At 36.8% G+C, this 23,616-nt stretch overlaps 2 protein-coding genes across 2 annotated transcripts in view; both read right to left on the bottom strand.

The window, feature by feature from the left end:
* The window catches only part of LOC117911997 (phosphoinositide phosphatase SAC6), a 44,829-nt gene extending 30,816 nt beyond the window's left edge, over nt 1-14,013 (bottom strand). The window contains exons 1-10 of the mRNA XM_034826398.1: nt 13,909-14,013; nt 13,696-13,820; nt 12,209-12,373; nt 11,991-12,074; nt 11,507-11,634; nt 11,327-11,418; nt 7,270-7,327; nt 6,944-7,000; nt 6,802-6,835; nt 6,562-6,642 (exon numbers count right to left, since the gene is read on the bottom strand). Coding sequence (XP_034682289.1) covers nt 6,562-6,642; nt 6,802-6,835; nt 6,944-7,000; nt 7,270-7,327; nt 11,327-11,418; nt 11,507-11,634; nt 11,991-12,074; nt 12,209-12,356 — 682 coding nt within the window. The 5' untranslated portion in view covers nt 12,357-12,373; nt 13,696-13,820; nt 13,909-14,013. The remainder of the gene's footprint in view (nt 1-6,561; nt 6,643-6,801; nt 6,836-6,943; nt 7,001-7,269; nt 7,328-11,326; nt 11,419-11,506; nt 11,635-11,990; nt 12,075-12,208; nt 12,374-13,695; nt 13,821-13,908) is intronic.
* A 1,521-nt stretch (nt 14,014-15,534) lies between these two features.
* Nucleotides 15,535-21,254, bottom strand: LOC117912453 (catalase isozyme 1-like). The gene is made up of 8 exons (XM_034827030.1): nt 21,146-21,254; nt 20,876-20,972; nt 18,357-18,634; nt 16,883-17,659; nt 16,694-16,783; nt 16,321-16,388; nt 16,119-16,212; nt 15,535-15,863 (listed from the first exon to the last, which is right to left on the bottom strand). Exons 1-8 carry the CDS (start codon nt 21,158-21,160, stop codon nt 15,804-15,806), a joined length of 1,479 nt encoding a protein of 492 aa, XP_034682921.1. The 5' UTR covers nt 21,161-21,254; the 3' UTR covers nt 15,535-15,803.
* Nucleotides 21,255-23,616: the final 2,362 nt, after the last annotated feature.

Below are 23,616 nucleotides of genomic sequence, written 5' to 3'. Positions count from 1 at the left end.
AATTTCTTGCCAAACCAATGTTCCATATGGAACCCAATCACAGCTCCACTATCCCTACATAAATGATACAATTCTGCTAGTGAAAAAATGTCACTTCTGTAGGATGAATTATGATCCATCCTATTACCAAAATTGCCTCATCATGCTTTCCCTGTAGCCAATTTGGCCAATGTTTTTTTTTTGATAAGTAAGTCAAATATGTATTAAAATAGAGGCCAATAGCCACACCGCATATAGGAGATATACAAGATAGCTATAGCCTCTCTACAAAAAACAAAAGAGACCAAGAAGACCTCACCCCCCCTAAGTGGAAGCTATCCACTCTAGAAAGCCTAGAAGGGAGAGGGAGTCATCTCCAATATCCAATCTAGACCAACCCCACAAATTACATACAAAAAAATTCTTTAGCTTTTGAATATGTAGCACACCCCCCTTGAATGCTAATCTATTCCTCTCTTTCCAAACCATCCAAAAAATACATAACGGAATGGACTTCCAAATCTTTTTCCTTTTTTTCCCACAAAAGAACCTCTCCAGCTAAATAGGACCTCCTTTACAGTTTCTGGAAAGACCCACTTAACACCTACAAGCCCAAGGACTATCTCCCAAAGGGCTCTAACCACTATACAATGAATAAGAATATGATTTACAGATTCTTCTGCACACCCACACAAAAAACAGCAATTAGGGAATTGTCATCCTCTTCTTTGGAGTTTGTCAAGCGTTAGCACCTTCCCCCACGTAGCCTCCCACGCAAAGAAAGCGACTTTGGTAGGAACACCATCCACCCAAATGCATTTTTCCGGAAAAACGGTGTCAATGGGATTGACTAAACAACTGTACGCTTTCTTGACTTTAAATTAACCATTTTTTCCTCCCTTCCAAGAGACTGAGTCTTCCTCCAAAGACGGCCTAAGCCCTCTTAGCTTAAGGAGCAGATCTCCTACCATGCCCACCTCCCAGTCATTAAAATTCCTCAAAAATCTTAGATTCCACCCTCCTTGATCAGAATTCTGGTCCCACATCTCCTCCACCGTAGCATTCCTGTTGGCAGCCAAGGCATAGAGGTGCGGGAAAGATTGGGACAGCGCTGTACCCGCACACCACACATCAGTCCAGAATCTGATTTTAGTGCCCTTCCCCACCATAAACTCTAAATTATCCCAACACCAATCAGATTCCTTCATGATCTCCTTCCACACCCCTACTCCAAACGCCCCATTCGGCTTTTTAGCCCTCCATCCATAATCTTCTTGCCCAAATTTTGCCAAAATCACCTGCTTCCAGAGATTCTCTCTATCACAAGCAAACCTCCATATCCATTTACCAAGCAAAGCTTTGTTCAGAATTCCCATCTTCCTCAACCCAAGCCCACCCCTCCCTTTGTCCCCACACACTATCTCCCATTTCACTAAGTGAACTTTCCTCTTCATATTTCCCCCTCCCCATAGGAAGTCTCTTTGCAATTTTTCTAGCCTTCTAACAACGATCTTAGGCATCCGGAAAAGAGACATTTGGTAAATGGGTATACTGGCCAAAGTGCTTTTAACAAGAGTGATTCTACCACCTTTGGAGAGGAATTGCCTTTTCCAAAGCGCAAGTCTTCTCCTCATTCTCTCTTCCACCCCATCCCACACCGAAGAGGCCTTATTAGGAGCCCCTAAAGGTAGTCCCAAATACTGAGACGACAAAGATCCCACCCGACACCCTAACTCCACTGCCAACTCCTCAATATCATCCACCTCACCCACCGGGATGATTTCACTTTTGCCCAAATTAATCTTTAGCCCCGAAGCAGCTTCAAACCAGAAGAGGATCCAACTTAAATGACTTAGCTGCTCTTTATTAGCCTCACAGAAAATAATTGTATCATCAGCAAAAAATAAATGAGAGATGTTCAAAGCATTCCTTCCGCCCTCCCGAATACTACACCCTGATAGGAATCCCCCTTCAACAGCTCTCCTGATAAGTATACCCAACACTTCCATTCCCATGACAAAGAGGTAAGGAGATAGAGGGTCTCCTTGGCGAAGCCCCTTAGTACTCGGGAAAAAACCAGCAGGAACCCCATTTACTAGGACAGAAAATTTTGCTGAAGATATGCACCTCCACATCCAACCCAGCCATTTTGTCCCAAAGCCCATTTTTTGGAGAACCTTCATTAAGAACTGCCAATTCAAGCTATCATAAGCTTTCTCAATGTCCAATTTGCAAATGACCCCCTTCTCTCTTCTTTTTTGCCACGAGTCTATCGCCTCATTTGCAATTAGGGAGGCATCAAGAATCTGTCTGCCCATTACAAAAGCATTTTGAGCAGGGGAAACCACTTTCCCAATCACTTTTTTCAGCCTATTAGCAAGGACCTTAGCCAGTAATTTATACAACCCCCCCAAGAGACTAATAGGTCTAAAGTCCCCAATATCTTCAGTCCCACCTTTCTTAGGGATCAGGACCAAGAATGTATTATTTAGGCTCTTGAGAAAAGTGTTCTGCTCATGGAACTCCTTGAACATTTCCAATATCTCCTCTTTAACAAATCCCCAGCAACTTTGCCAAAAGGCTACTGTAAAACCATCCGGCCCCGGGGCTTTATCCCCATTCATCTCCATCAATGCTGAATGAACCTCCGCCTCAGCAAAAGGAGACTCCAGATTTTCTGCTTCTTGGTGGCTGATCTGATCTAAATGCAGCCTCCCAATGTCAGCCTGCCAACCCGAATCCTTTGAAAGCATCTGCTGGTAGGCTTTTGCCACTCCTTCCCTCACTTCCTGCTCCTCAGAAAGACACACCCCATCAATCTTAATTCTGTCCAGATAATTATTTCTGTGCTTTGCATTTGCCATACGGTGAAAATAGCCCGTGTTTCTGTCCCCTTCCCTTAGCCAGATCTCCCTTGATAATTGTCTCCAATGAGTTTCTTCCAAAAGCACCCATTTTTTATAATTTTCCTTGGTCTCCTTTTTTAATTCTGTTTCCTCCACTGACAGAATTCTTTCACTTTCCACAAGGTCCCAGAATTCCACTTGTTGCAAAGCTGCCGCTTTATTACACCCCAGATTCCCGAACACCTCCTTGTTCCAAACTTTTAATTTCTGTTTAATTTCCTTCATCTTAGTAGCCAATCTAAAACTAGCACTGCCTCTCACCTCAATCTCCCGCCACCATCTTCGAATCAAATCTTGGAAGCCCTCAACCTTAAGCCACATGTTCTCAAATCTAAAGGGAGAGGGACCTCTTCTCCTCCCACCACCCTCAAGTAAAACAGGGAAGTGGTCAGATACAGGCCGAGGCAGTCTACTCTGAAGAACGCTACTGAACTGATCTACCCAGCTAGTATTCACCAAGAACCTATCCAATCTAGCCCAAGACTGATTGTTAGGACCCCCACTCCAAGTAAACACTCCCCCTTGTAGAGGGATATCCATCAGCCCTAATTCATCAACAATCTAAGCAAATCTCCTCATAACTGAGGTTATTCTCCCTTGCCTGCTCCTTTCTCTTTGAAATAGGGTGATGTTAAAATCACCCCCTACGCACCACGGGTCTTCCCAAAGGCCTCTGATCGCCCCAATCTCTTCCCACAAACACTCCCTTTCCTCTTTAGTAAAAGGTCCATAAACACCCGTGAATACCCATACAATTCCATTTTCTACATTTTTGAATCTGCAAGATAAAGAGAATTGGCCCTCCTCCCAATCCAAAATCTCCAATGACCTTTTATCCCAGCATATCAGAATTCCTCCCGCAGCCCCGCTCGCGTCCAGGGCCCTCCAATCTAAGAATCTCCCCGATCCTAAGCTTCTTACCACACCCTCCGACATTGATTGAATCTTTGTTTCCTGGATACACATTAAATCCACCATCTGATTCCTTATAAAGGTCTTAATGATCTTCCTCTTCTCTTTTTCATTCGCTCCCCTCACATTCCAGCTCAACAATTTAAGCTTCATTAAACCACTGTAATTTGGCACCCTTTACCCTGTTGGGGGTCTTTCTGCTTCCTTCCCTTCTCATAATTCACTGAGCACTCCAACCTCTTTAATTCCCTTTCAAACTTTGACTTTTCTAGCATCACTTTACCATGTATTCTCTCCCTTCTCTTTCTGATTTTAGTCAAAAAATCCAGAATTTCCTTTTCTAAGCCCTCAGTCGAAAATCCCAAGAAGTGGCTGAATTTTGCCAGGCTGCTTTCCTCCCATCTATCCTCCTTCCCACCCCTATAAACTTGAAGATCATTCAGACCTGAATCCCATTCCTCACCCCTAGACTTATCGCTGCCACCATTAATCTCTACCAAATCCCAACAGCCGTTTACCTTCTCCTCTGGTCCTTCTCCAGATAAGACACACAAGGGAACCTCAAACTGAGTCTCCACCCCAACATTCCTTGAACGATCGTAATGCTCCCCCTCTGGAGCCCGATCAAAAATAAAGGGAATAAGATGAGAAGATCCAGAACCCCTTTCACCCCTCAACAATGGGATAGATCCGTACCTCAGAGCTTCCTCAACTAGCGTCGAGTCTGTCGCCGAGTGCACGATTTTCATCTTTCTCTTCCTCCAGTCCTCTGTCTCCCAGTATTTGAGGATTTCTTCCTCCGTGTTTCTCTCTTTATTGGAAACTGGAGGCTTCCTCTGATGGCCTTTGTTAGTGTCTTGGAGCAGTGGCTTGCTTGGGCTGTCATCCAAATCCTTTCCCCCGTCGCACGATGGGCTTTCCTCCTCAGCAGTCCACCATTTTTTCGACGGCCCAACCTCAGACCCAGCTGTTTCTCCCATTACTTCTTTTAACTTTAAGTTTAGGCCCACTGTTGCCCTTTGAGCATAAAGCCCACCCCCCCTCTTTATTCCTTCTGAGCCCAAATCTGGGCCTAACGAATGAGGCCCAATCTCCACAACTTCTGTGGTTAGACGGGCCCCCGATCCACCTTGTGCCCGTTTGTCAAGCTCCCGACCCAACCCTTCCTCCTGTACCCCCATCCTTTCTTCTGGCAGTAGCAGCGCCTCGAGCCGTGTGTTTTCCACCTCCTTCTCCACTCGCGTGTCAGCGCGTGAAGGGCCATCACCCCTAACCTCTTCTCTTGTTCTCACTTTCGCTTCTCGCCTGTTTTCCTGAGCCTTTCTCAGAGCCGGTTTCAGCTCCCACCAGAGGGCAAGAGAGTATACCTTCTCCTCAACTGCAATCTCTAACACGCTTGGCAAGTCTTCCCCATCTGTTCTGATCAAGATCCGAGCCCATTGAAGCTCCTGTAGCTTTTCCGTCCGAGGGTCTATTGCTATAAATCCGCCACATTCCTCCCCCACTCTTCTCAAAATGGTCGTATTCCATAGCGATAATGGTAACCCTACAATCCTGACCCAAACTTCATTTGTAATCTCCCCCTCTTCCGCACAACCATTCCTAGGGTTCCATCTCTCTAATCCCAAATGAATCCCACCAAACGATCTTTTCCCAGAGGACATTACCCAACTAGCTTCACCCAAAAGCTCGAACTCCAGCAGAACCCTGTTCTTTTCCAGCCTTGCCAGCCCCAGGTTGCCTTTCAGACCCCAAACTTTTGCCAGTGTTCGCCCCAATGTTTCCAGATCCTCTCCACCTGCTGAGCTAGGGTCCCAGCTCCCAATAATGCAGTGATCCAATTTTCGTAAATTGTTTTGGATTTCCTCCTCTCTTACCTCCATTCTCACTAGATTTCTATCTCTATTCTTTTGTCTCTTCACCACTTCCGCGTATGATATTTCCAAACCGAGTTTCCCCCCACCCCGCGCTGACTGCTTATACTCCTTTCTCCCACTGGAACCTCCCATTTGTTGTAATTTCTCCGCCATGGTCACCCATCCCCCCTTTTCTCCCCTGCCTTTCGGGATAATAATACTATGCCGCTTCTTCTCCAGATCGACCACTCCCAGCCTGAGAAAAATCCCCGCTTTGTTCTCGCCACGCGCCAGGGAGTAGTATCTCCCATTTTCTCTCCATTCCCTTTCCCATTTGCCTCCTTTCCCATCCCTAATACAATGATCTAGACTCTCCAGAAGAAACCCTAGACTCGCCGATCCCAATCTAACCCAAGAAGAGATCCCTTTCTTTGTCTCCCAGATCGCGACTTGGATTTTTCCCCTTTTCTCTTCTAAAACGATCTCGAAGGTTTTGGATTCCACGACAAAACTGTTCCTTTCCCTTTTCCTTCGCTTCGTCGCACTCTCGTCTCCCTCATCACCTTCGCTCTCTCGCTCTCTCTCTCGCTCGCTCTCTCCCATTCTCGTCTTTTTTTCAAGAATCATATCATCTGACAGAAATTTTTATGTCAACTATCAAAGCTTGCTGAAGCAGAATTCCTCCCTCCCCCAGTACAGAAACGATCTAGTGCAACAATATACAAACCATCACCATTGCCAGGTAGTTAAAGGGCAATAATTTTTGGCCAATGTTGATGATCATCCCTACCCAATCAATTACTTCCCTCATGTTGAAACTACGATACTGGTGCAAGATTTACCATGTTTCCCCCCCATGTGGGAACTAAAATAAAATAATCATAGGGATAGTTAAGAGTTTTGCATACCAGTTCTCCTAGTGCATCTTCGTGCAATCAAGGTAACATCAATAATATCTTTTCCAATGGCTGCTTGAAAGTACTGAAAACCTGAGGTCCAGTTAAGGTTAACTCCAAACAGAATGACATATAACATACCAAGTACCATAGAACTAAAGCAGAAATTTTTTTATGCAAATCAGCTAATTTCTAAACGGTTGCTATTCTGCAACCGCTACCAAAAGCTAAAAATAACTGAGATAAGGATATTCCCTTGGATGACAGGAAGCAAGTATGGATCAAGCTGCAGATATGAGACAATATAGATGTTCAGAAGTCAGTACGTTGCAAACAGAAAGCAATGAAGAAAACAGAGCATGTAACAAAAGTACAATGTTAGCAACGAAAAGACCTTGTTATCGATGAGAACTTCCAACATATAGTTGTTCCAGAGAAATCTAGGGTCTGCCTGTGAAAACAACATTTCAAATACATGATGACATAAACCAAAACAAATAAATAAAAGAAAGCAAAATAACCCAACTTGGAAATCATAACAGCTAGGGAACATCTATGAGGAATGACTAATATGAACATAAAGTTTGAAACCATCAGTTGTACATAAATGCAGCAACAAACAGCAGAAATAATGTTAGCTCTAATTCAGAACCCATTTTTCTTGGTAAAAAGAAAAGTTTAGTTAGAAACTTATCTGCTGCTTCATCAAAAAGGGCTTACCTGTCTCCAAAGAGGAAGTAGCTTGGACTCATCACCCAAATCATGCAATCGTTGTGCACTGGAAAGCAGAAGCATCACAAGGTATCAATAAAGATATTTCACCATGAATGTCAAAAGAACCGGAGGAAATCAAAAAAATGCTGCAATTATATAAATATTACATGTCAAAAGTATCTAAGTTAGTTTTCCTTGAGTTTAACTCCGGCCATTTGTAATGCATCAATTTCAGAAATTCAAGATTCAATTGAAACTTAAAAAAGAAGATGAAAGGTTATCTTTTTTACTGCTAATTATCAGGTTCAACCTTCTGCACTACTTGTCTGATCAAACTTGAGGGAGCAATGAGGTAATCATGAGTTCATCTCTCTTCACAAGGTTTCAGAGTCATTTTTGCAGTTAGGGTCCTAGAGGTAGCAATATTTGACATGATTTTCAAATATGACTCAAACATGACACAAAATTAATAGGTTTAGGTTGATTGTGATCATGTTTGTGTCATAATTATATACGATGCATAATCTGCTTAGTAAATGTATCATGCTGGGTTGAAATGTATCATGTTTGGGTTAAGGGCTTCAGCCCAACTAACCTCTTTACTTACCATATTAACCTGACACATTTATGACCCAAGACCAATACTACCCATTTATCCATATAATTTCAAATATTTTTACAAATTTTAGATATATAACAAACAAATTAAATATATGAAATAATTTAAAACATCGAGCTAAAAAGTACTTTTCTGGAGAAAAGAAAATCCTAACCATCTTATAGTATTTCATGCCCAAATAGCTCTTCTTCACCCAAATCATTGTGTTCTTCTCTCAAGAATCCTTTATCTCCATTAATTTTTCATTCCACATCCCACATTTCTCCAAGATCTCCTAATATTTGTCAGCTTAAAAGTCAATATGGAAAACTGAAAACTCTTCCCTCTCTCTATATCTTTGAATCCTCAGGGATTTGTGATTTGGAATCACAATTTTGAAGCTATGAACATTGCTTTTAATTTTATTTTTATTTTATTTGTTTTATGAGAAAATAAACTAGGTGAGGTGGAGAACTTGGATGAGTTAGCTTTCGAATTACGTTGAAAAGTGGGTTAGCTTCCAACCACTTATTTGGAGCTTCCTTTAAGTGCCTCTCTTAACTCTTTGGTGGCTTAGGACAAGTGGAAAAGAGGTTTAGTAAAAGATTGGCAATGTGGAAAAAATAATATATTTCCAAAAGGGGTAGACTTACTTTGATTCGGAGCGCTTTAAATAGCTTGTCTATCTACTTCATGTCATTGTTTTGGATGTCGGGAATAGTGAATTTGAGGTTAGAGCAAATTTAAAGGGACTTCCTATGGGGTGGTGGGTCTTTAGAGAGAAAGTCGCATTTAGTGAACTATGCTACAAGTTGTTTAGATAAGAGAAAGGGGGGACTAGGAGTTAGGCGTCTCTCCTCACTCAACAAGGCCCTACTTTGAAAATGGAACTAGTGCTTTGCAACAGAAAGGGAGGTTTTCTAAGGCAGGTTGTCTATGGTAAATATAGGGAGGTTGAAGAACGGTAGTCTTCTAAGGAAGTGAGAGATGTGTATGAGGTTAGGTTACGAAAGGCCATACGGAGATTGAGGGAGATCATCAATAGTAGAGTCGCATTCTCTATGGGCAATGGGAGGAAGGTAAAGTTTTGAAAGGATATTTGGTGTAGGGATGAGCCTTTTAGAGTTTTTTTTTTTTTCCTTCATTATTTTCCATAACTAGCTCAAAAGAGGTATGGGTGGTGGACTTGTGGATTCAATCAGGTGAAAAGGTATTTGGACTCCTAGATTCTCTAGGTGTCTTAATGATTGAGAGATTAAGGTTGTGGGGTGTTTTTCTTGATGAGGCTGCAAGATAAGGTGGTGAATAGGGAATGAGAGGATAAGGTGATTTGGTTGAAGACGAAAGGTTGGAACTTTCTCTGTTAAGTCTCTTTATTCTAGAGCTTAGAAGATCGATACCTTTTCCAGTAAGAGTTGTTAGGAATGTGTGGATTCCACCTAAGGCGAGTTTTTTTGTTTGGGAAACGTCTTAGGGAAAATCTTTGACTCTAGATCAACTTCAAAGGAAAGAGTGGTCATTGACTAATAGATGTTTCCTTTGTCATATCCAAGAGGAGTCAACTGACCACATTTTGCTACATTGCGACAAGGTGAGGATTTCATGGCAGCTTTTCTTTTCCCTTTGTGACGTTTTTTTGGTACCTTCCTTAGTATAAGAGACTATGTTAGGCTGGTATGGCTCCTTTGTTGAAAGAAAACAGAAAAAAGTGTGGGGTACAAACCCTTTGTGCCTCTTTTTGACAATTTGGAAGAAGCAAAATAGAAGATCTTTTGATGACAAGGAGTTTCCTGACCAAAGTCTCAAAAACTTGTTTCTTTGTAACTTGTTGTCTTGGACCAAGTTGTATATAATTGAAAGACCAATGTCCTTATTCGACTTCATTGATTGGTTAGGTTATCATTGAGGGAGGGAGTAGTTTATTGTTTTCTCTTGTTTTTTTTTTTTTTTTTTGGTCTTTTGGCGACCATTGTATACATCATGTGTACTTTGGTTTGCCCTTTTTGGCACTTTATTAATATTTTTTTTATGGATAAAAAAGAGAATATTATAAAGAGAAATGCCAAAAAAAAAAAGGAAAATAACCTACATTTAAATAATTTTTTGTTGTTCTTGAATGTAAACATGCTGAAAATGGAAAACAAAAACTTATTGTCAAATCCATTAGGATGTCTCTTTTTTGTCCATGTTTGGTTGCCAAGATACGATGAAAGTTATTTTTTCGTTATTGATAAAATAGGAAAAAGGATAAAAGTGTTTTCATAGTTCTTGAAAATGTTTAAACCATGTTTAATTACTGAGAATGCATGGTTTCCTTTTTTTTCATGTTTCAACTATATCTAGATGATAACAAAATGCAAGGACATTTCTTTATGGTTCTTGAAAATGTTTGGAACATGTTGTGTTTGGATGTTGAGAAAATTTGGGAAAGAAAAGTAAAGATCATTTGATAAAAATTTAAGATTGATTTTTTAACGAAATTTGATATCTTAATTACTAGACAAGTTACAAGGATTGTGTTCATGTTACCTATTTAATAAATAGATCAGGTTTGGGTTTGCATTTTCAACATGATTGTGACTGATGTCTTGCTTGGATTAACCCATTTTATATACTCGTGCTTCAACATGATAAGAACACAACCCATGAAGACAGATTGCCAACCCTAGGTTAGACTAACCTCTAACAAGATGAAGTTAGGTTAGCCTACTACAGTACAGACAATCACTAGACCACCTAAGTGAAGCAGATGATTGACTAGGTACTTCAGGAAAGCACAAGCAACCACCTGGTTGGGTGATCACTTGCTACTTTAAAAAGCATTATTCAAATTTTCCACACTGCTTTCCAAGAATAGTCTCAACAATTCAAATTCTCCACTACTGCTTTCCAAGGACAGTCTCAACTGTTCAAGGCTTATAACCTTAACAGTAGGTTTACCTATCTACCAACTGGTTATTGGAAAGCTCCTGTCCCAACACCAACTGGCATCTGAAGAATGGTCAGGCTCCTCTCCTGCCACCAAATAGCATCCTAAAATTAAGCATCGATTCATAGAGGGATAACTTGAGGCTGAGTGCCAGTCGCTAATAAACTCAAACCTTGATGGATCATAATTTGATCCATAAACCAGACTCCAAAGAGCTGGGATAAGGCTTTCTGGCTCTGGTTCTGGTTTTGGTCAATTTCAAGGCTTACACTACTTAATACCTTACAAGACGTTCAATCATGATAGAAGGGCGATAAGAAAGTAATCTAAAGCTTTAGTGAACTATATGTACCAAAGAACAATGTAGACCCTTTAAGATCAGTCAATCACCAAAGTGCTAGACCCAGGCAACCAGCTACCAGCCACCTTGGTCGGGACTCGGGAAGCATGTTGACAACACACATGCATGCAAGCAGGACACACAAACACATAAATACAAAGAAGAAAATGCTATTGAGCTGGGATAAACAAGTCACCTCAGAGTTAAATTTGTGTCATACGAAAAAAACAGACCAGAAGCCCTCTCTGCTACATTTATAAGGCCAGAAAACTCACCCTCCATCTTTTTCTGCCAAATTGGTAAAAGAAAATAAAAAGTTCAAAACAGAAAGAACTGCTGTAGGTAAGAAACAAAAATACACCCATAGAAGGTTTACCTGTTCTGCAGTGGAATTTTTGAGAGAATGATCACATGGAAGAACCTTCAGGGATGAAACTTTGAAGATAGGATGCCCCAAGTAAGACCCAACACATTCACGTTCTGTTATAACTAATAAATATGATCCTAAAAGCATGCAAGAATGTAAAGAAATCAATTCATGTACATGGACAAACTGCAAAGCCAGTGATGAAAAGAATTATGGAACTGAAGCTCAGCCTTGGAACAAAAAATGCTCGCATAACATGTAATAACTAATATAAAGTATAGCATATAAATATTGTGGAAAATCTGACTCTCAGCACAAAAATTTTCCTAAAAACTGTTGTCTACAATTTATCTCCATTTACTAAATGCATATAACATACGACCTCATGGCACCATAAAAGCATAGAGAATAAGGCATCAGCATTGCAGTTGTAATTTATAAATATCATAAAAGTGCAACAAAGTTTTAGGTGTTTAGTAAAAGACGATCTTGCCTGCCAAGAGCTTTAGCATCCCAATTACACCAAAAATTGTCCTAATTTTAGGAACCTGAACAGAGTTGGATTGCTGAAGCTCATCTATAAGAAGAAAAAACACACCAATTAAAAATAAAAAATTTACCAAGTCAACAAAAGAACAATGATATAGAAACGAAATTCGTAATATACAAGATAAAAGCATGTCAAACAAATAGTTAAATAAGGCATCCAACCAATCAGTTTCATTGACCCATCCTCTCTACTGATTGCCAAACAGGAACCAGAAGAGCCATTAGTGGGCTCAACAATGTACTGGTCTGGAAATTCCCAAAGCCGCATCCTTGTATAGAGCTTTTGTTCAGAATCTGCCTTCGCCATCATAATTGGAATCCAAATCACTGAGAACCACAAACATAATAACCACAGTATTCAGATCGATTATTTTAAGAAGACAGTAGGAGAAGACAATGACTCAAGCACACGAAAAAATTAAACACGGAGAATTTAATATGTGAATACAACTAACTAATTAAAAGAAATAATCAAATAAGACTAGATACTCTGAGCAAAAAATGAAAAAGTGGAAGGTAGTCGTCACATATTCAGCCCTAGTAAGAAACTAATCCTGATGCATAGATGGATGAATATATGAATCCCCCTTGATATTTGTTTTCTGGCATTTTCTTTTTCTTCTTAAATCCTTGGAAGAATCCTCAGCATTCTGATGCATTTTTTTCTTAATAAAAATCTATTTCTTAGGTATAAATTTTTTATTAAAATAAACACACACATACTATCTTCCAAAACATTAATTTGTTTAAAAAAATGTTTTATATCAGAAGGGCTTTGTAAAAGCTCCATTTAAGACATTTCGGAGTGAAAATAACTTACAGAAAATAAATCTGGTAATTGATCTCCCTGATGTACATTTCATTGCTTCTAACTTTCAGTTGTTCTTAAATTAGTGACTTGTGTTACAATTAAAGAATAAAAAATAAAAATAATTTCCATAATTAGTTTATGGAAAAATGATTGAGTGGAAAGAAAATTGGTATAAATATCAGATATAGATTACAAGAATAGATTATTAATCACTCGACTCAATAAAACCTTTATCCCCATTACTAGGTGCCAGGTACACCAATCCTACTAGGCAAATCAATTCTATACAGGCCTTTGAATTCCGAACCAGATACTAAATAAAAATGGAAAGGAAATGTATCATATCTATCAATACAGCCTAGTTTATAATTCCAGATTCGGATAGCTGTCCAAAGTTTTGTCTTTTTAGACATATTTACAGTCTCAGATTATCTTCGTTTCACGTACGCCCAATACGCATTCAACTGTCTACCTAAGCATTACACAAAGAAGAATGATGACATTTTATCTTTGATATTTCACAAAAACAACAACAACATAAAAATAAATAAAAATTAAAATTAAAAAAAATAAAATAAAATCTCTGTTTGGTTCCCGATAAACTCAAGGAAAAAGAAAAATACAAAACCTTAAATTCAGCGTTTCATGTTGTTCTAGTCCAGGAAACTTAAAAACTTTTTGAACTAAAGTCAAACTAGTAGTAATACGCTTAATTGAGCGGAAACATTCGTTAGATCTCCAAGAATGGAAAAACTAAGATTCAATCAGTTTTCCAGCATTTTCTGGGGAACCAAAGGAAAACGATAGAGGAAGAAGCAAAAGGAGGCGGAAGAGTTACCTGACCAGAGATCTCAGCGGAAGGCGAAGTGTGAGATCCAGAAGTAACGAACCGCAGAGAGGCTTGACAGAAAGCTTTTGTCGTGGCGAGGGAAACTGGAAACCAAGGGCGCGATTGGGAGGCTCCTGATTAGGGAAGTGAACCAGGTCAGTAGCCAATATTGCTCCCGTTATGTTTCTTTAGATCACGCAATTTTTGGGCGGAGATATTAACTGTTTTCTCCCTAACCGAATACCGGATCACTCGTGTCCCGGACTCCCTGTCCTAAGCCAAGCAGATTTTGTGTTGTTCTGCTTCTTGTTTTACATGTTACCCCTTCATCAACCCTGCTTACATCCTCATATATAGTGCCTTCTTGGGCCCGTAAACTAAATGCATTCTTTGTAATTAATTTGGGGATTTTTTTGCTTTTATGATGCTAGTGTTAAATTGTGTTCAAAACTTTCAATTTTATTGAGAGTAAAGTTATATGTTTATAAAAGTAATGTTAGTTTGGCTAGCAAGATAAGATAGTATATGATATGTATATCTTATAATATCGTATCCAATTTGATAAAAAAATATATATATTTCAATATATGATTTCAAAGGGATATGATATTTTTTAATATACATGTCTTATGAAAATAATATTTTAAGATAATATAATCGAATATTATATTTAATTTATGAAATGAATAAAAAATAATATGAAAATACATATTATTTTTAATATTTAAAATAAAAATTTATTTTATGTTTAACGACATGAGTAATTAAAATATTTAAACTTTATAATTTTATTATTTAATATATAAAAATAATCTATATGTTATATATTATCATTATTTATAAATATTTTTTTAGTTTTTCATTTTTTTAACCATAAATTTAATTTATAATAAAAAATTTATCTTGTAAAATGATCATATAAAAAAATAAATAATAAATTTATAATACATGAGATATGCATATTCTATTAACATATCTCATGTAAAATAAATAAAAAAAATTAAAAAATGAATAATATATCTCACCACTTATTATATTTGATTAGAGATGGGGTAGAATAAATTAACATAAAATAAGATAAACAAATGATAATCTATCATATCTTATCATCAATCAAATATGGGATAAGATATGATATTTTATCTTTTATTCTACCATATCAATCAAATATGACTTAATTTATTTAAAAAATCTATGACTTATATGAAAAGCATGAAAATTTTATGTTTTGTAAAAGCCGAGAATTTTGTATATTTAATAGAACTTTCATGGTACCAATATTATTATTTAAAAAAAATATGACTTTGACTAAGAGCGCATTTGATAGTAATTATAAAAAACTTTTATAAAAATAAAATTTTTTAAGTGTTAAAAATATTTCAAACGTTTCCTAAAATCATTAAATGTTAGAAAGTTTTCTAAAATCAATCTTAAAACGTAATCTAAATATCGATCATAACCTTTAAAAATTGAGACTTTTGACAAAAAGGCCAAGGTATTCCATAAAAGAAATAAATCACGTCACTCATAAGGCATGTATGAAGTCGTGTAAAGCATTATCCCCCCCTCCTGTCGTTCTTTATAAAAGGAAATATTTTGAGTAATGCGATGAGGAAATGTCAAAAGGTGATTGCTTTGGGAACCTTCCGATGAAAGATGTTGTTCCACACGTTCTCAAGCACGCTACATGCAGAAATGTTCAATGCCAACTGGATCTGGGGCCATGATGTCAAGCAACTGGGGCTTCATGTGCTTGCCAGCTTGTTGTGAAAGCCAGGGAGATGCAAGGATTAAAAGTGTAATTTTCCCAACAAGGATGTCGCATTAGCGTATCAAAAATAAAGGAAGAAAAGAAGAAGAAATTGCCATGTCGTGACAAATAAAATTGCATGCCATTACACATATTGTACAGCGCCTTCAACCGTAGGATTTGTCTGGCTCAGACATTATTTTACAACACGTCATACTTCGACATCAGTCAAAATATTACACTTATTATAGAGGACCTTCAGATTTGTCTTGACTCGCACATTATTTTAAAATACAAAGAAACTAACGTCATATTTTGACTGATGAACACCCTTGCCTGCTGCAGCTTCTTCTCAAGGTTTCGCCATTCAATACTTAGGTTTGACATTAAGACGAGAAGCAAGCTTCTGACCCAGAGACCTGTCAGCCTGTACCCATCCAACAATCCAACACAAAATGCATTAATATTACCTACATTCATGTTAAATGGCTCTACTCCATCTGCATTTAATGGTTGGTGTGATACAAGGACTATAAACCTACGAGTGTAATATCATAAATGCGGATGATTAAGATGCCAAATCAAGATTTGAAGTATGAAATGACTGATGGTTGTGCAGCATATACAAGTTTTGGAGAGTGGAAAATTAATCAGTATCTACACAGAAGGATTGGAGTTCCACCTGAGACCAATATGAAATCCAGATACTGCGGATCTCATAGGTGACCCTTGGATCAGACAAGGTCTCAACCCATCTGTTGATGAAACGCTCTTGCCTAAAAGGAAGATAAAAATAAGAAACAAAACAAATTGTATTAAAGGAGTACTAGTTAAAAAGATGCTCCGTCGTAAAATTCAAGTAAATTTGAAAAACAAGGATATACCTGTCCGGTGCAAATGAACGGTATCTCTCACCAGGCTGCTTGAAATTGTTCTCCTTCTCAATGACGACCTGTGATGTTCAAAACAAATATTAGCACATGGCCATCATCATAATAAATTTAACTTGTTCATAAGCACAAGTTAAACTGCTCCAATCATCTAAAGAACAAAAAGATCCAGAAACCACTGGTTCAGAGACTGAACATTTAGAATGAAAAGAAACCAGCATTTGAATCAATTTGGTCCAAGAAAAATCATGACCATTCAGGCAAACTGGTAGGACACTGCAACTCAATTGGAATCCAAGTGGACCCCTTTTCTAGTTCAACTTCTAAGCCAGCTTCAAATATGGAAGATAATGCAGAAAAAGCAAACCTTCTCACGCTTGCCATGGCAAATAGTAGAAGGAATAGGGAATTTCTCCGCATGACGAACAGGATCAAACCTTGAAGGGAAGTAGTCGACCTAAGAAACACCATTCATCAGAAAAATAACCCACAGGCAACATAAAATAGTCCGCCACCTTCAGAGAGAGAAAGAGAGAGAGAGAGAGAGAGAGAGAACCTCCTCATCCCTGTGCATGAAATTCATGGAACCGTCATGGTGATTGTTGTGAAAAGCACACTTGGGAGCATTTACTGGAAGCTGCAGATAGTTCGGTCCAAGGCGGTGCCTCTGAGTATCAGAATAGGCAAAGATTCTACCTTGGAGCATTTTATCATTTGTGTAATATATACCAGGTACAACAAGAGCTGGATTGAAGGCAAGCATCTCATTCTCAGCAAAGAAATTATCTATGTTCTTGTTTAATACCAACCGGCCCACTGGCTGCAAGGGCAAGATATCCTCAGGCCAAGTCTTGGTAACATCAAGTGGATCAAAGTCAAACTTGTCTTCATGTTCAGGATCCATCGTCTGGATGAAAAGCTTCCACTCAGGATAGTTTCCAGCCTTGATCGAGTCATAGAGATCCTGAGTAGCATGACTGTGGTTAGTTCCTCCAACTCTTATGGCTTCATCCTCCAACAAACACTTGACTCCACACGTGGGTTTCCAGTGGAACTTCACATAATTTGCCTTCCCAGCCTTGTTGAGTAGAGTGAAGGTGTGAACACCAAAGCCTTCCATGTGCCTATAGTCCTGTGGGATACCCACATCATCGAAGAGGAAGGCAAATGTGCTCAAGCTTTCTGGATGGTAGGACAAGAAGTCAACAACTCTCCAATACTCCTGGATATGGGACTTCGGATTGGGTTTGAAAGCATGGATCACATCAGGGAACTTCATTGCATCACGAATAAAGAAGACTGGGAAATTGTTTCCCACCATATCAAAATTGCCCTGATGCCAACAAGGTTTAAGATTGAGCAAATTAGTAAGTTATTTCCTTTCAAATGCATCAAATAATTAACTACTCAGATTTTTATGATGGAAACCTCATTAAGAAATACACAATTCCATCTTTCAAATAACTCAAACAAAAGAAGAACAGATTCCATGCATACAGCTTGCCTATATGAAAATGCACACACAAAGTTCAGTCTCTACCAGTCCATAGTGACATGCATCAATTAGAGTATCTTCTCTCTCCCTCTCTCTTTGAGAAAACACACAACCAACATGTACAAAGAGTACAACTAAGATATCATCAGACAACATGGACATTGGTTACAAAGTTCTTCAGCAACAGACATGAGACCTGAGGACACATACTGTAAAAATGCAGAATGACATGCCTTCCAAGCACACATTTCCTTCATGGAACCATAACCACAAGAATTTAAAAACAACAGTCTAATGCATATAAATTGGCAAAAAACACCCTGTTTATATAACAAACCTCCAAATATAAAACCTTTTTCTGAGCATTGAGGTTGCAATTCTGTAACGGAATGAGTTTTCAAGGACTCACTTAAAAATTTATGGAGTGATTGAAAAATGAAGCTCTTTTTGAGAATTTGTAAATGAAAAACTTGAAAAGCCAACTAGAAAGACTCCTTAATGAGAGAAGAATTACTTATTAAGCTAGTTCAGTTACCTCTCTAGTATAGAACTTCACAGCAAAACCTCGAGGGTCCCTTATGGTCTCAGGGCTGCCACGCTCATGGATAACAGTGGAAAACCTAACAATAACTGGAGTCTGCACTCCAGGGGCACGAAGGAAATCAGCACATGTGAGGTCAGAGACATCGTGAGTGACCTCAAAAAACCCTTTAGCACTAGCTCCTCTAGCATGGACCACACGTTCTGGAATGCGTTCTCTTTGAAAATTTGCAAGCTTCTCCACCAAATGATAATCCTCAAGAAGAACTGGGCCTGTAAAAAAAAGCGTGCAAAACTCTTAGGCGGCGTTTGTTTTTTTACTTAATTCTAAATAGAATCTTAATGCTTAATAGTGTTAAATAGTAGGTTATTTGTTTTTGTAGTATTTTATTTCTATTAAGTATTAAATAGTAAAAAAAAAAACAATATGTTATTTTTTTTTATTTAAAAAAAGTTATATATTTTGGCTTTTTCTATTTAGTAAAAAGTTTATAATAAGTCATGAAAAAGTAGAAAAACAAATAACCTAAATTCTAAAATTAAATTGCTTTCAGCAAAAAGCCAAAAACCAAACACCAAACACCACCTTAGTTTATGCTTAAAAAAATGGCATTTCTGATTATATATTGAAATTTTCTATAACAAATTGGACGGGCCGGTCCAACAGGTTGGACCGCTAATAGGAGCCTAATCCAGTCCAGTTCGCCCTTTGAGTCGGGGGAACCTTATCGGTTTGAGCCTGGGTATTCTCTTTAATTTCCTAATAAAACAGGCCTATGATTGGGCTGGGCCTCTTGCCTCATTATGGATGAGTTGGGACCCCATTATTTGACGATATAAAGCCTCTAATATGTATCAGATTTTGATGCGGCACTAAACTGATGGGACAGTGAAGAAAAATTCATGTGGAAAAGGATGCAAGATAAGGATTTGAACAAACAACCTGGAGGTTAAATCACCGATCCAACTGCGGGTGGACCATTGATACCGATCCAACTGCGGGTGGATCACCGGTACCAATCCAACTACGGGTGGACCATCGGTATCGATCCACCTACGGGTGGACCACCGATACTGATCCAACTGCAGCTAGACCACCATACCGATCCAATTGCGGTTGGACCCACCATACCAACAGCGATTGGACCACCATACCAACAGCGATTGGACCACCGATTCATGTTTTAAATGCATTTTTGAAAAATTGACATTCGAGCTAGAACTTCAAAAATGATCTAAACTAAAAATCCAAAAGAACTAGAAAGGAAGTAAAATTTAATAACTTTCAATAAATTTCTTCACATTTAAATATCATATATGTTTTATTTAATAAAATGTTAAAATATTAATACATCTATCTATTTGATTTATCAATATTAAAGACAAAAAAAATAAAATATTAGTGATTTTTAATTTCTTTATATATATTTAAAAAAATTATAAATATTTTAATTTTAATAATATATAAATTATATATTTATGACATCACCTATCCAAATGCGGATGGACCACCAGATCCAACCGCGGTCGGACCACCGATACCGATCCCACCGCGGTCCGACCACCGGTACCGATCCCACCGCGGTCCGACCACCGGTACTGATGATCCCACCGCGGTCCGACCACCGATACTGATGATCCCACCGCGGTCCGACCACGGGTACTGATCCCACCGGTACTGATCCCACCACGGTCCGACCACCGGTACTGATGATCCAACCGCGACCACCGATTCATATTTTAAAGACATTTTTTGTATCCAAATTAGAACTTCAGAAATAATCTAAACTAAAAATCCAAAGGAACTAAAAAGGAAGTAAAATTAAATAACTTTCAATAAATTCTTTGCATTTAAATATAATACATATTTTATTTAATAAAATATTAAAATATTAATACATCTATCCATTTAATTTATTAATATTAAAGATAAAAAAATCAATTATTAGTGATTTTTAATTTCTTTATATATATTTTTAAAAAATTATAAATATTTTATATAAATTATATATTTATGACAGCTTCAGGGAAGGGGACCACCGGTACGGATCCAACTGAGATCGAACCATCAGCACCTGCGGCCGAACCAACTGTACCGATCCAACTACAGTCGATCCAACTGTACCGATCCAACTGCGGTCGGACCATCGATTCATATTTTAAATGCATTTTTGTAAAATTGACATCCGAGTTAGAACTTCAAAAATAATCTAAACTAAAAATCCAAAGGAACGAGAAAGGAAGGTGATATATGCTGTACAAACAGGTGATGTGGACAAAATGCATATACACAGATGATCATGAAACCTGATAAGCTATAGCCTAAATTTCAATCTTGTAATTGTGGGAAGCTATTTGCCTCCAGATGAACTTGTAGAAAGAAACGTACTGGAATGTTCTCTGCATCTTGAGAAGGAATCCATGACGGTGAAGTACCACCCAGATCAACCAAAAAAGTACACAGAATTTATGGAATACCAACAACTACAAGTACAGAGTTATGGACAACTATACCTCTTGATCCAACGGTGAGCGACGAGTCATTGTTATAAACAGGCGCACCAGCATTTGTGGTGAAGTAAGGAGAATTATAGGCGCTTGAAGGACGATACTGAAAGATAATATAATCAGCTTGAATTCTGCGTGCTTTAAAAAAAGAAAAGTCTGAAAAATCTAGCATCAAAGTTTCCTTTTTCTTTCATTTTCCTCCGATCTCTCAGCAACCAAAGAAAAAGATCGGATGAAAAGCAAACAGGTTGGAGAGAGATGAGAGCAGATGGGTACCTTGTAAGGATCCATTGTGATCAGCTGCGTTGATCAGGCAGGGTCTCTGAAAATCGGATGAGCAGAAAGCTCACTCCCCTTGTCTATTTATTTGCATTTTTCACTGGAGAGACGCGTGTGGACGACTCGTGTGGATACGCGTGGCCAACACGAAACATTATTTTAAAATATCTATCTATTTTAAGGCTCTCTCTATCAGACAGAATTCAAAGCAATGAGATCTGATAAGATCTCCACGTTATCCTCTAGAGGCTAAACGATGAAATATGATGGGACTCATCGTTATCTTTACGTAGAAAATGTATAGTGTATACCCATGAGGTGTATTATAATCACTTATATTTGATTTATAAAATAAAATGTATATTATTTTTAATGTCTTACTACTAAAAAAATATAAAATTTCTTTTAATTTAATAGGATTCATAATTAAAATATTTAAATGATGTGGTTTAATATATAAAAATAATTTGTATATATTAAATAATACATTTATTAGTATTATTTTACGATATATTTTATAAATACTTATTTCTTCTTTTTAATTCCAATTTTATTCTTTTATTTTGTAAAATAAGTAACATAAAAAAACAAATAAGATTAATCTAAATATCTCTTATTTATTATGATTTATGATACTTTATTATGAACCAAATATAGAATAAGATATGTTTGGAATGATTTTGTAAAACTTAATACTTATTATTCCTTAATATAACTTTAAAATAAATTATATTTAAGTTATTAACTTAAAATTTATTACTTAATTTTTTATTTTTAAGTATTAAGTTTATTTGAAAAAATTAACTTAAAATTTATTTTATATTATCATATTCATATATTTATTTTCATAAATTATAATTAAGGTAAAGAAGATTAAGTAAGAGTGAAAGTTATAAAGTAGTAAATAATAGTGAAGATAATTTGAATAAACGTGAGTAAAAGGGTAAATTAAAAATATGAATTTAATATTATTTTTACTTATCACTTAAAATTATTTTTTATTTTAACCATTAAATTATTTTATCAAATATATTTAATTATAAGTTTAAGTTAACAATCAAGTCACTACCTAAATTAATATAATAATGATAATTTACTTATTAACCTAAAATTTATTTTCATTATAATATTATAAAAATTCAATGAATAATTATCATCTTAAATTAATTTCACTCTTAATTGCTATACTTCTCACATCTTTAATTACATTTTTTTCATTTTAGATTGTGGTTTTTAAAAAATATTTTTTTCCTTGTTACATAAATTTCTCATGAGAAGAGAATCATCCATTAAAAAAAAGCACTAAATTAGAAAAGGTTATTGGATTAAAAAGGTATTGAAAACCAATTTTAAAAATCTAATATTTAATATTTTTATCATAATTAGATTAAAATGTTCTTATTTTTTATTTTTATCATAATTTAACTAAAGTGTCTTTATTTTTGTTGTGAAAATAATTTTTTAAAATATCTTTATAAATATTTTAAATAATTAAAAATAAGTTACACTAAAAAAAATTGAAGTTGCTATTCGGAACATCCTTTTTGCTAAATTTAACACATTTTTGTCATATTTTTTTTTCACATATACCATTTTTAATAAATAATTCTTTCTAACCTCCTCTCAACATATTAAACTTAAATTCTAGTTAATTAAAGCTATAAATCACATACAAAATATAATGAATGACGAAATTTAATCATTCGATGATAATTTTCAGGTAAGAATTATAACTTTCATTTTTTTTATAAAAAAATATATATATATATATATATTTATCAAAAAAAAGAAAAACAACGACCTGGGTGGGGCTTCGACGTCCTGGGAGGCGGCGACGGTTAGGGTTTAGAGCAGGGATGGAAGTAGGCAACCACCGCGGCTTGGGCTAAATTTTTTGTTTATAATAATTATAAAAATCAAATTTTTATTATTTTTTATAATAGTTACTAAATTACTTTCGTCATGACATAAATTTTCTAAAATTCTAATTCTTTTATTAGTTTATAATATTTACTAAATTACAAAAAAAATTTGTAGATGAAGAGGAAGATAAAAATAAAAGAAAAAAAATATTAAAATGTGGGTTGGGGGTTGGGAAAAAGAGAAAAAGAAAAAAAGGTGTAATTGGGGCATGAGTTGGGGAGAGGAGAGAGGAGAGAGAGGAGGAAATGAATAAGTGAGGGTAGCTTAAGATGTATTAATAAAAATGGTGTTAGAAATAGTAATTAGAAAAAAAAATCTGGAATCTCGAGAATATTCCGTCCTGTCAATAGAAATATCCTTGGAAGCACAGGGGATAAGGTTACTTTGAAAAAAAAAAAAAAAAAGACTGAACAGAAAGGGACGTAGTGCCAGAAAATGCGACATAACAACACCAATTGGCAAGTGTGCACCAATTGGAAAGGTTTTTGGTGGGGTTGAGGGGCCGGGCTTCCTGTGGATCAATAATTCTTGGATGATGCCGGGGC

This window comes from Vitis riparia, chromosome 4 (assembly GCF_004353265.1).
Source record: "Vitis riparia cultivar Riparia Gloire de Montpellier isolate 1030 chromosome 4, EGFV_Vit.rip_1.0, whole genome shotgun sequence".
Lineage (NCBI taxonomy): Eukaryota > Viridiplantae > Streptophyta > Magnoliopsida > Vitales > Vitaceae > Vitis > Vitis riparia.
Note: the sequence above shows the minus strand (reverse complement) of the source record. Positions and strands in the feature narration are given on the sequence as shown.

Excerpts from the sequence above, each read along its gene's own strand:
- LOC117912453 (XM_034827030.1), bottom strand. Across the intron at positions 16,389-16,693 it reads GCCATGGCAAGCGTGAGAAG|GTCGTCATTGAGAAGGAGAA; the intron begins GTTTGCTTTTTC and ends TGAACATCACAG. Across the intron at positions 15,864-16,118 it reads GGATTTCATATTGGTCTCAG|GCTGACAGGTCTCTGGGTCA; the intron begins GTGGAACTCCAA and ends GGATGGGTACAG.